The 13,599-nt window shown below is 33.8% G+C and overlaps 1 protein-coding gene across 5 annotated transcripts in view; it reads right to left on the minus strand.

Moving 5' to 3' along the window:
- The window catches only part of EPHA7 (EPH receptor A7), a 168,270-nt gene that overhangs the window by 12,196 nt on the left and 142,475 nt on the right, over positions 1-13,599 (minus strand). For 2 of the 5 annotated variants that reach the window (XM_039223796.1, XM_039223794.1), the window contains exons 8-13: positions 8,573-8,681; positions 7,870-7,925; positions 3,820-3,933; positions 2,618-2,803; positions 1,964-2,025; positions 350-559 (exon numbers count right to left, since the gene is read on the minus strand). In XM_039223796.1, coding sequence (XP_039079727.1) covers positions 350-559; positions 1,964-2,025; positions 2,618-2,803; positions 3,820-3,933; positions 7,870-7,925; positions 8,573-8,681 — 737 coding nt within the window. Of the gene's footprint in view, positions 1-349; positions 560-1,963; positions 2,026-2,617; positions 2,804-3,819; positions 3,946-5,042; positions 5,248-7,869; positions 7,926-8,572; positions 8,682-13,599 lie in introns of those variants that run through there. The other 3 variants (XM_039223795.1, XM_039223793.1, XM_039223797.1) reach the window with 2 other exon arrangements.

The raw sequence follows: 13,599 nt of genomic DNA on the forward strand, positions 1-13,599 counted from the left end.
GCATAGTTAATATTCTGTTGAAATCTTTATTTAAAATGGGACTCTATTTCTCTGCTACAATTATGAGAACTAGCAACTAGGTGTTACTGTATACAATCGTACGCTGTGTACGTGAGCACCCTGATATGACAAAAGCCTCTTGCCATTCTTATCTTACTTCTCTTCGTCTGTATGCAGAGTGGAAAAACAAGTATGGTTCTTCCAAAAGGAAAAAAGAAAACCAGTAACAACAAAAAGCTGAGATCTATTTGCCTCTTTTCTACCATTCAGTTTTGTATTATTGAGTCCTGCTTTCTTGGTAGGAAAATCTCAGGAATACGAAGAGGTGCAGTAAGAGACTTTTTCTTACAGTCGTTGTATAGACAGCTTCTGGATCGTCCTCTATAACCCGGGACAGGCCGAAATCCGACACTTTACAAACAAGATTGCTGTTGACAAGAATATTGCGAGCTGCGAGATCCCTGTGAACATATCCCATATCGGCCAAATATCTCATTCCAGCAGCAATTCCTCTCAGCATTCCTACTAACTGAATGACTGTAAATTGCCCGTCATGTTTCTACAGGAAGACAAGAATAAACATCCTTTCACTCTACTTTCAAAGGGAAAAATTATCATTAAAAATGTCTGCACACTAGTGATTTACTAGAGCATAATAGAAATTAACTAATCTTCTATTGAATACAGACATGTACAAAAAAAACAAAACAGGTGCTGATACAACTGACAGTCAAATAATACCAAATAAACTTTTGGGAATTGTTTAGTTATTTACATTGATATGTTATTTATATTGATTAAAAACAGAATCAGGTTACGCAGGCCCAAAAGTATGCAGGATTTTTGAGGCAAAAGTTTTTCCACTTGCTAAAATATTATAGAAGTAGTCTAGAAATATATAAGGGGATGAACATATGTATTAAGATTTTTTTCTCCAAATGATAAAAAAGGGAAAGGAGAAAATTCTTGATAAAAAAGGGAAAGGAAAAAAATGATTATACTGGCTGACTTTGTTTGCTTTTTATATTTTTCCCCATTTTGTTACTGGTGGGAACATTACCTGCAACAAAGATTCTCTAAACCAGATGCACTAGCAAATGGGATCGAGAGCTCTTTGCAACCAGACTGGCAGCCCCATATTTCTAACCCATTTCTAACTCACAGATTTCTCCAACTGAATTATAAGTACAGTGCATGGAGATATTGGTTTGAGTTGATAAATCTGCCAGGTGATGCTTTATTCCCAAGAGTTGATAGTTACACATTAATAAAGATTTCCCTAAATCTTCTCATTGCTTATAAATTTAAGTTGAATGTATCATTGCAGATTATGTATGATAATACTGCATGTCCTCTCATTCTTTAGATTAGCTTCTCCTTGCCATTTGGAATAAGGCTAACATCTGTTTATATTCTTAGGTGAAAGTCTCAGCGCAAAAATATGTATGTTTATATATTTAGAATTATTATGAAAATAATCACACATTATTAATTTCTAAAAATGTTAGTAATTCTATCTTTTGTGCTCAGTGTTCAGACAGCAATATGAAATGGTTCCACAGAACAGAACTGGGATCATCATGCCAGTACTCAAGAGGTATATCACTTTTTAGTCTTCTCTGCATTACCTTTGTATTGAATTTATAATTGTAGTGCAAAGGTAAAATGTTACTCTACACCATGTATTCAGAGTAAAGAGCTTCAAGTAGTATGCTCTACATCTGAGGGACTACATTAATGAAAACTATTTTTTTAAACTACACTGTACCACTTATGTGGTCAAAAAGTTCTAGTTCAATCTAGACTAGGCTTCTGATCTTTAATTTAATTGGCTTTTTTGTGAAGGCCAATTTTCTGATCTGTTAAAATTTATAATGTTTACATTTTATGCTGTAAACAACAGTAAAAATTATAGTGGTAGCATAGGTACTATATTTAATGGGAGGATGATTCTGTTACTTACCCTGAGAAATGCATCTAGGGCTCCATTTTCCATGAATTCTATTACTATCATGACTGGCTTCCCTAAAATTAAAAAAATGTATATATACGTATAAGACAAAAAGTGTTGCTTCAGGAGCCATAACGTAAACCTCAGGCTTATTCCCATTTTTCACCCTTGATAAAATGCATGGTGCTCTTCTGCAAGGCTGAATGGGTGAGCTGAGTGTTTCTAATGTCCCCAGTGCTGCTAAGCTCGGAGTTATTAAATGTCTGTCTGGAAGATAGTTATGTTTCACAAAATTAAAGAACAAAATCAGTGTGTTCCTCTGACTCTCGCTTTGTGAACAAAACCCAGAAAAAAATGACACTTTATGTAAAACATAAAACCTTAAAGTGTATCACTTTTATGGCTGTTGAGGCTAAATGAAAATATCAGTCATTCCATCTGTTTATCTGATAAGCAGATAAACAGTTATTCTTTTACCCTAATCTTCCCTTCATTTATCCTGATTTTTTCTGAGGTAGTAACAAAAACGAAGAATTTAGTCCATTATATACCAAGAAAAAATATTCATTTAGAATACACAATATGTTCATAATTTGAGTTTTTAATTAGGCACAAAACACTAATTTCTGACAGTCCACTTGATAAATGAAAGGTATCAATATCTACCTCGTGTAACCACCCCTTCCAAATGGACAACATTTGGGTGGTCAAACTGCCCCATGATGCTTGCTTCACATAAAAAGTCTCTCCTTTGTTTTTCTGTGTAACCAACTTTGAGGGTTTTTATGGCTACCGCAACATCTCTTTTCCCCGGAAGTTTCAAACGACCACTGCAGACTTCTCCAAATTCTCCTGAAGTAATAGAACAGGCAGGTGTATGTTAATCTCAAAAATATTTCTTCTTTCAAAGTAAATGCGTAATTCAGAAAACACTTTTAAGCAGCTATAATTTTTTAACTGGATTAGCAAAAACTTTTTTAGAAACAACCTTTAGATTTGAAATGCAGTATATAATGTACACTGGTGATTAAAGCCTGAGGACCCATTTGCAAATTCTAAACATTGCTATTGCTTTTATAGTTTGAGAAGCAAGTATTTTTTAAAGATTTCAAAGTCTGGAATTCCTATGCACTAGGACTGCTAAACTTAAGGGAGTCGAATACAAAATGCATAATTACTATGAAAATATATTGTATACAGGGGTCCCTGGGTGGCTCAGTTGGTTAGGCATCTGACTCTTGATCCCCAGGTCATGATTTCAAAGTTCCTGAGTTTAAGCCCAGTATCGGGGCCTGCTCGATATTCTCTCTCTCCCTCTTTCTCTGTCCCTCCCCAACCCATGCTCTGTCTCTCTCAAAAATAAATTAATTAACATTTAAAAATATATATTGTATACATAGAATATAATATTTTATTATTTAAAAAATAAGTCACAGATATTAATTTTCTGCATGGAATTAAATGGCTAACTAACACCTACAAATGCATGAATAAAAGATAAAAATGAAAAGAAGATGGCAAATCAAGTAAGAGAAAATGTATATTCTAGCAAATTTCAGGAACATTCTAATTTAAAAAAAATACTAAATCATTTCTTAAACAGCAGGCCAGAACTATTAAGCAAGTAGCTTATCAAAGAGGGGTATCTTAAAAATCCAACAGAAGACACATGCTTCTGTGCCACATGCTTCTTTTTCACTTTTTTTTCTTGAGATCTCATAAACAAGTACAGCCTCATTGCTTCCAACAGTTCAGGTAAATGCAAAAGTTCTATACTTGAGGTATAATTATTTGCCTGTCATTATGATGTATGACTTTCGATCCTGGCTAAATGGAACAGCTGAACAAGGAAGCTACAACAGCCTTACCTGCACCAATCACACGCTCAATTTTAATACAGGAGGCATCTAGCTCCTTGGCGAATTGATGGACAGCTCTATTTGGGTCCTCATAGGTTTCAGGGTCAATGTAGGTTTTGGTGCCTGGAAATTTAACTGTAATGATGTAAGAAAGCATGACTGTGATGAAGCAAAGCACTTATTGTGCAGTCAGCCCAGGAATTTCATTATGCAGAGTGCTCCTTGGAACAGTGAACTTGCTTCCACATCACCTGATTCACAGCAGTTTTAACAGACTACTTCAGTCTGTTGGCGTATAGGTATTATCTGCAAGCTTCTATAGGTAACATAGGATCCAGCTCATAGGTTACTAACTGAATTGCTTTTCCAGTAAATCAACAAAAGACATCACCAAACTTCTCTGACATGACTCTTATCAGACTGGAGGTTTAATTAAATTCACTGCTATCATGGCATAGTTCAAGCCATATTGAGGTTTGTAATGGACTTGGAAACACATTTGTAAATCTATCAGTCAGTCAATCAATCAAATTAATACACTGGGAAAAGAAGACATTTCATTTACAGGTAGCCTACTACACTGACAGCAATATTAAAAACATTTAGACATCTTACTTATTCTTTTGATTTATTTTTTTAAAGACCAACCACCGTTGACATATACATAAAATTAGTACAAGATGTAAGGGACCACTATCACAGAATCAGAGAGAGATCTACTAAAGACACAGATTCATCTTCATCTTGAAGGGCAATAGAGGCCAGATGTACAAAATGCAGAGTAAAGTTAGAAAATTTACAATATTCCTGGGATCTGCTAACCATGTGTACCAGCAATTTGAAAGAGGAATGGTTTATATGAACTTTCAAATATAAGGCTCTGGAAGGAGGTAGCCAATATGCCTCAGAAAAGGTAGTCAAAATTCAAACAACATAGAATCATCTTAAAAGTTAAAATCTTCTTAAAATGCACCCAGAAGCATGCAGGTAACAGATAATGCTATGTCAACTTTAAATCAAATCCAGTTACAATAATGTATTCCATCTCTAATCATTTGGTTAAAGACAAAGATAAGATAGATAGGCATATATTTGGTTATATTAATGCAATAAAAAGAATTACACTATATCCTCAAAAAAACTTTATTGTTTTAACAAAGCCACTGAACAATCTTTTCATTAAATCTTACTATTTTGAGAACAATATATTTATGTATTACACTGCAGCCTAACTGTGCTTATGTCATCACATTAAATTAAAATTATATTTAAAAAATAAACACATAACAAACAAAAAGAAGCAGAATGTATAAAGGAAAATGGGATTTAAAAATCTTGATTTATTCTGCTGTAGTTGATTGTTTATCCAAAATTGATTGTCTTAAACAATTATTGTTGCAGTTTATAAAACTGACAGATGCTCATTTGTTACTAAAGCTGAACATGAAAAAAAAAACACAAGAAGAAAAGAGAGAGGGGATAGAAAGAGAAAAGAGAGAAGAAGGAGTACAGGGAAGGGGTGGGGGAGAGAAAAAGAGAGAAGGGAAGAAAACAATAGGTTAACCTCCTAGATTGGCAGGCAGATGGAGAATGAGCCATCTTCTCCCTTTTCATTTTCTTTCTTTCTTTCTTTTTTCTTTTTTTTTGTTTTGCTTTTTTTTTGTTTTTCTTTTTGTTTTGTTTTGTTTTGTTTTGTGATAAGGGAGCTAGATTGGAGGTAACCTTCTGCATCTCAAATGGGTCTCTGATGGTTCCTTATTCAAGCTGTCGTAAAACATTTTGACAGGCCAGAGCAATTTTGGCATAAAAATGTGAAATGCTGCCCAGCTTGGATTCAAAGACATTGTTATAAGAAAGGGGAGGAGGAAACAAAATGTAAATTGGAATTGCTTCACTAAACTTCTCCATTGTGTTTATATCTTTAAATGTAGCACTCGGGGCCATGGAGAGTTGAGGGCGCCTGATACAAATGACTGGACATTCTATTAGATTCAGCGCTCTAAAAGCTAGTTAAATGGTTGCTTTCATGTTTCTGTAAAAATTCAATCTGGTGTCTTAGCACCTAAGAAAATTGTCTGTATACTAAAGAAATAAAAGGATACCAACTTGTAAACAGCTGGTGATCACAGAGTTGTACTTTACGTATTTTAGATATGGCTGTAAAATCAAATAAAGTGCCTGGTTCTCATCAAATGACAAGAAAAGATATCTTTGTAAAAAAAGGTGATTCAAAAATATCAAGGATTTACTAGGATAGGATATTGTTAAGTGCACTTTATTTTTTCATTATTCACTTAAAAATGGATGTTTTAAAATAAGGAAAGTGTTGACATATTTCTGAATATTTTGGTTTGTTGTTTCTCTCAATTTTGGAGAATGAGCTTTTGTTGTGTTCTAATATCTCATTTACATTTCTCATGAGTGTTACAAAACTTAAAACCACCATTGATATTTTGCTCTAGAGATGAAAATGGTTTGTATATATCAGGCTTATCTTATCTATGTCAGCAAGTAAAACACGCAGCTCTATCTTTTCTAATTACAAACTCGATGTCAAATGTAAAAAAAGCAAATGGCATCAAAATATTAAAACTGAGTGATGACAATTTAGCATAAGGCTTACCATGTTTTAAGTAAGCCAGGTTTCAATTTACTTCCTGCATTAACCTGAAAGCTAAAGGCAAATACACTAAAATATATTAGATAATTTGGGGATGTCTTAGATATATTCAGTAAAGGAAAGAAAAGTGACAAATAGTTGAAGGCAAAATTAAATTATTCTGTCATCAAATTATTCACAAGTGGGTAGAATTGGAGATTTTAGGCACTATATGTTACTCTTCCACATACATTTTTTACTAGATATAAAAGTTTAGTCATTCAAGTTTCAACTCGCTCCTTTCTGTTGGGGAAGTGTTAAAAATAATCTCTCATGTTGTAAAAGAGAAAAAAATGTACCCGTCGTTTTTTTCTGTGTATGTCTATAAACTGCCTCTGGCACTCTCTTCACTGAGAATCATAGTAACGATAATAATAGTGCTCACAATTTGCGTCTTTAAACCATACATTTCTTGATTGATGTTTATACATTTTTTTTGTAACTTTAGGATGGGTACATGATAATATCTTCTTACATACTGGCATAATAATTTGATAAATAACATAATAATAGATGTAATTCATGGGCAAATTAGGAAATTTATCTATCCAAGAGCAATCTTAGTAAAGATTATGCTACCAAGAAAAATAAGTGAAATTGTTTTTTAATATTTCCAAGATTTAAAAATAAAAATGACGGGTTTGGATATGAACATCATTAATCATTAGAACTAAAACCATATGATTGTGAGGTTTTTACTTTGGCTAGAGGAAAGAATGACATTCATTTGCATAGCTCTCATTTTTTCATTTGCCATCCACATTCCAATAGGAATAATATTAATGCAGATGGGCAGCTATTTTCTTTGGTTTCCCAAGGCCTCTTCTGAATATGAGTTCCAAAATCAATGTTTAAGAATCAGGGAACCCAAAGCCACAGAAAAACACTGCAGGATTAAATCCTATTATGCAATTTATGTCTGGGGAAACATCTATCAGACAGACAATATATATAGGAGCTGAAGAGAAAAAGGCTCCTTGGCTTAGGCTTTCATGGTAGCATCATTCATTGGATGGGAAAAATGGGTCTATCCTTCTAATTTTAAATGAATCCCTTCACTAGAATGTGGGCCATGCAACAGTTAATGAATTCTTGTTAGAATGGTATGAAACGCTTGGGCCAAGTTTGCAAAAGGAAAACCTGTGACACAAAAGCAACTAAATATCCTGCAGTTATACTAAAATTTCTCAGGAGAGATTACATTCTGAATATATTTTGTTTTTAAAATTCACATCATATGATTTTCATTCTAAATATCTTGTTCAAATGCTTTAAAGCAACATTTTGAGTTCATTGGTACTTTCAAGCATGATACATTAGGAATTGATTCATGCCAATACTAACAACCAGGTCTCTGTATTAATTGGGGTACAAATAATAAAGAAAAGCCAAACACTTACAATGAAAGTAAAGTTCTTCATCCCCTTCTTGGTCAGCTTTGCTATAACCACAGTGCCTAGGAAAAACCCAAATTTGTGAAGCTCTCAATGATCTTTATACACTTAAAATTCAGTACAATAAACCTTAATTCTTTAACAACTTGCTAGTTAGAGCAATAAACAAAATGCAAAAACTTCTTGCCTGTAGTTAAGAACTCATTAATAAAATACAGCAACTCGTATGCATAAAAAACATACAGAATATAAAGTCTTTGTGTGAGACAACATAGAAGAAATGTACGCCACAGATTTTAGATTTATCAATGAGTGAATATTTGCTTATACTTTTTTCTGAAAAACAACAATGACAATAGCGGATTTTAGATGGTTTCCACAAACCATTAACTAAAAGAGAGAATTTTTCTCTAGGTAGCTCCTGTATTTATAACTGAAAACCTAGCTGAAAGTAACTAATAAAAATACACCCAATAGGACTTAACGATACTCATTGCTCTTAAACTAAAGGCAATAAATGATTAGGCTCACACTGTATTTGACCTTGGGAGAATGGAAACTTATTAACCTTTAGTATCTCATCCCAGACAAAGAATGTTTGTCTTTAGTATGTAACATTCTAATACACTAAACAGTAAGTAATAGGATAACATAATTCTGAAAAATCAATACATATGGTGTTCAAGATTAGAGCAAATTTATGTTCTACCTTCTTCCAATGATGAAGCCGAAGACCATGAACACCAGGATGATGGTCCCTGCCACTGCAACCACGGCAATGATAATAACAGGGTTCTGTTCACTGGAGACTGCTGTTGCTGCAAACAGAGAACAGAGGCTCAGAAACACTCAGTACCATGCAAGAACTGGAGAGAGTCAACAAAATCTTAGAAATAAGAGATATCTATGCTATTTAATTTACCTCTAATTTTAAATAAATGCATTACATTGTAATGATATGCATTTAAATAAATGTTTATATTTTGCATTTTAAGGGGAGGGTAAGGACAACACTTTCATCTATTTTATATTTCTCAGCTGTAAAAGATAACCATAAAATGCCTTATTGAATGGCTATTCCCTGCTTAGTTGTTGAAAACTTAGAACTCAACAGAGAGAGATCTTTGATCTGCAGTTGCTATTAAATCTCTACTTTTTCCCCCCCCAGCAAAGCATTTGATCTCTGGGTCTCTTTTTCTGATAGGTAAAAAGGAAACAAAACAGATACTCTGCATTTTTCAAAGCACCTTAAGTGCTTTATCTCTCAAATCAATATAAAATAAAAACCAACATGGAATCATAGTAAGTAATCATGAATTTATAATCTATCATAATTTAGGAGACAAGATGAGAATTATTTGTATTAATTTGACAAAGTATGCAATAAACACATTTGAGAGTGTAAGATTACAGAGGAGGTAGGCTACTTATAAAAGAGAAGACTTGGTGCAAGTACTCTAACAGACAGTTTAGCATTATCTAATTGCAAAAACTTCCTGTGCAATGCTGTGATTCTTCTATGCCTCTTAAGGCAATCCCAGCCGGACCTTTCTGAGAGTCTCTTTGGGGACAGTGTGTGTTTTTGTGTCCTTCAAAGCAGCCCCAGATTCCAATTCTTCATCACGTCACAAGCCCTTCCACTTCCATTTTTCCAAATTAGTAAAGTTTTACTTATATGAAAATTTATAATAGTCATATTTTCCCTAGAGTATTATATTTCCAATACTAGCACAGACTTCATAAGACAATCAAAGGAATATAAAAACAACGAAATGTGTATTCCAATGAATGATCCAGTTGCAGAATGTTATTTAATATATAATGTCAGGCTAATATAGTTTGCTTATTGCTAAAATAGTCAACAGCTGCAATCTTTAATATGAGGTAGGATGGAAAATACTACTCTTTCCTGGTGGTGGCAAGGGACTGAGTCTCCAGAGCAGTAAATTATACATAGGCAGAGTATGTTTTGCCACAATAGGCTGCATAAAGTTTTTTCTGATTTGCTTTCTGTATTTTATCTATGTTTTACTTTTGACAACTCATTTCTTAATTTTGTATACCTCTGCTAACTATAGGTAGGTCTTAGACTGGAAAACAGCAAAGTAGCTCTGGTGTAATAGACAGTTTCCGAGCAAAGGTATATACACACTTCCTAACTCAGCACCTGCTGATTTGTTCCTCAAGGGAATTAAACAAGGTGGGGGGGGGGGGGGGGGAGAGAAGAAGAAGAAAAAGAAAACAACTTTTATACTTTAATTTCTGAATTGCAGCCTATTATTATTCAACAAAGAAGATTTCAAGTCTTTTTATTTTGTTTTTAAAAAACAATTTTATCTTTCTCCCCCTCCTGTTTATATATATATATATATATTCATATATATGTATAAATAGTAGTTCTGTTCACGAGTGAGGAAAAAACTATACACATATGTGTAGAAATTGTTTCCATCCAATCAATGTGCCCCTGGGTCTAATTCTTTGCTTGTCTTAGGCTCAGCTCTGCCTTAGCTTCAGAAACAGAACTCCAATGAGAAAACTGAATGCGAGTGAATGATGATTAACATTGGTGAATATTTATACGTTTTACTATACAGTCAGGGTCACATTTTAATCTTTCCACAGTCAACATTTATGGTTAATATTTCCATCTATTTCATAGGTAATAAATTTTAAAAGTAATCTGTAAGTGTCATAATCACCACACCACGGGTTAAACTTGTAAAAACAGCAGTATTGACTCTGAATAGATAGGGATTTTAGGATATAAATGCAATAGAATAATCTGTTTAATTTCCCTATTCAAACACTGTTCCAATGACTTCTCTTTGATGGCATCTTCTCTTTTGCTCTCCATAGTGAATCACTGTGTCCTAACACTTTGATAGCATTGGGCCCTGCACTGCACCAGTGCTAAACTGTATGGTAGGATTTGTACACCAGTCTTTCACTTTCACTAACCTTTAAACAGAGCATAAGTGTGTCAGATGTCTCTGTGCATCCCTAACTCATAGCTCGGCATCTTGTGCTAAATTGGCAGTTCTCAAAGGGTAGTCTAGAAATCTGAGGGTCCCTCAAGAGTTTTCCAGGGGATCTGCAGGGTCAAAATTATTTTATATGATATGATGTTATTTGCCTTTTTTGCTCTCATATGCTCATAGGTGCATGGCTTAGTTTTCCAGAAGTTACATGACATGTGACAAAAACATTACTCTGGTGGCTAATCAAATATGTGTTTGTGTGTTTTAAAATTTTCTGTTTTAATTTCTAACAATGAATACCAATAGATATCGATATAAATATCAATATCCAAATAATCAAAATCTCTTTGGAGATCCTTTATATTAACAAAAAAAATTTTTAATGTTTTATTTATTTCTGAGAGAGAGAGACAGCATGAGAAGGGGAGGGTCAGAGAGAGAGGGAGACACAGAATCTGAAGCAGGCTCCAGGCTTTGAGTTTAGCTGTCAGCACAGAGCCTGATGCGAGGCCTGAACCCACGAACCGCCGTGAGATCATCACCTGAGCCGAAGTCGATGCTTAATGGACTGAGCTACCCAGGCGCCCCCTCAATATATTTTTTTAATAGGCTTCATGCCCAGGGTGAAGGGAGCCCAGTGCAGGGCTTTAACTCATGACCCTGAGATCAAGACCTGAGCCGAGATCCAGAGTTGGATGCTTACCCATTTGAGCCACCTGAGTGCCCTTCAATGTTTTTTTTTAATAGGACAAAAGCTTGAGAATGGCTGTGTTAAATAATAAATAAAAACTGACTTGAGACTTTCTGTGTGTACTCTGTGTATATTAACCTAGGTAATATTAAAAAACCCTGTGAGTTAGGTACTGCTATCCCAGAATTAGGGTACAGAGAAGGTACTCATGCGAAGTCTGACAATTGGCCATGGAAGAACTGAGATGAGAAACCAGGAATGTGTCCACGAGCACCGAATGAAAGTGATAGTTTGTTCCATGTTGATGACCACAAGGTATTCATTCCCTGCTTATTTGCTGAGTGCCTTCTATGTGTCAGGCACTAATAACAGGCACTGGCAAGACAAGAGTAAGGAAAAGAGATATGGATAATTCTTTCATCAACTTTACATTGTAGTGGGAGAGAATATTCTGATGATAAAAATGGAAAATTCTAACACAAAAATACAATTTTAACATTCATTTCATGTGATCATTCAGGTTCTACTATTTCATCTTATTTACTTCATTTTTTTAAATAATGAAATTAACATCTATGAATCTCAGCATAAACTAACGATAATCTCAGCATAAAATAATACCTATGAATCTCAATATAAAATAGTTTGTCCCAATATTTTCAAATTATGAAGTCAGCACAATGCACAAATTTATTTTGAGTTTTCAAAATAAGAGGTTTGACCAATAAAGTATGACTAGAGATAATGAATTAATGTTTCTAATTTAAGATTAAACTTCATAAATATGAAAAATATCATTTTAGGTATTTTTATTATATTAGACATTATAAAGTAACATCATGAGATCAGTCTAAGTTGAAAACCACTAGAACACATTTAATACAAGACCACTCAAATGTTTAAATGTTGAAATCTTAACAGGCTTTAAGGTTATGTGGCCACTGAACTTAGATATTCTCATTTTTAATCTTAGATACTGCATTTTAAAAAGATAATAAAGAATAATGGCATTAAGTTTATCACACAAAATTATATGACATTTTCCCAGTTGATGCTTTTGTGTCTATAATTCTACATCAGTAATTTATATTTCAAATTTATTATAATGTATGTTTCATTATTTGAGGTCCTGAGAGTTACTGGTTAGTTTTAAAATATAACAAAATATTTTGGAAGAGGAATACTGTTAGCAAACTTAACAAGCATTCACTAATCGAAGTATATTTGTCAATCTGCCTTTTTAAAGCCCTATAAAAATATTTTTCTGAAGTCAAAATAACTGATAAAAATTGTACTGATTTAATTTACTTAAAAACTTTTTCTTAGAAATTGAGGAAAGAAAAATCACATAATGTTTTTTAGCTCATCTTTGTTCAGAATTTTGTGAGAGGAGTATCTGGGAGGCTCAGTCAGTCAACCATCTGACTCTTGATTTTGACTCAGGTCATGACCTCACAGTTTGTGAGTTTGTGGTTTCCACTGGACCCTATGCTGAAGGTGCAGAGCCTGCTTGTGATTCTCTTCCCCTCTCTCAGGCCCTCCTGCAAGTATACGTGTATTTTTTTTTTTTTTTTCTGTCTCTCTCCCAAAATAAATAAGTATTTAAAAGAAAAAGAGAGATCCTTGTGGGAACACTACATTGGCAAGTAGATGAGAAGGTAACAGCTGGGGAACCCTGAGCCTGAGCAGTAACATCAGGAGAAATCAAGAACTTCAAAATACAGAAACACACCCCAAGATCTCAGCCAGCTGAGGAACAACCAGAGTAGTACGTGAGCTGTTCTGAACTTGCACTCTGGACATGCATTCCAACATACATCCGCTTATTTGTGATACATATAGACACATGTATTTTTGTTATCTTATGCAGAACTGTAAAGCAAACAAAATTATAAAGGGAATGCAAGATACTGGTGATGTTCTGTTTTGAAGCTAAGTGGTCGATACAGAGATATTCATTTAATTCTTATTAATATTTCATATATACTTTGAATATATTCTTTAATTTAGTATGCTTGAAATATTAATAGAAGATGAAAAGAGATGATAAAAATAAAAATAAAT

Source organism: Hyaena hyaena, unplaced genomic scaffold (genome assembly GCF_003009895.1).
Source record: "Hyaena hyaena isolate Hyena2069 unplaced genomic scaffold, ASM300989v1 scaffold_1440, whole genome shotgun sequence".
NCBI classification, from domain to species: Eukaryota; Metazoa; Chordata; class Mammalia; order Carnivora; family Hyaenidae; genus Hyaena; species Hyaena hyaena.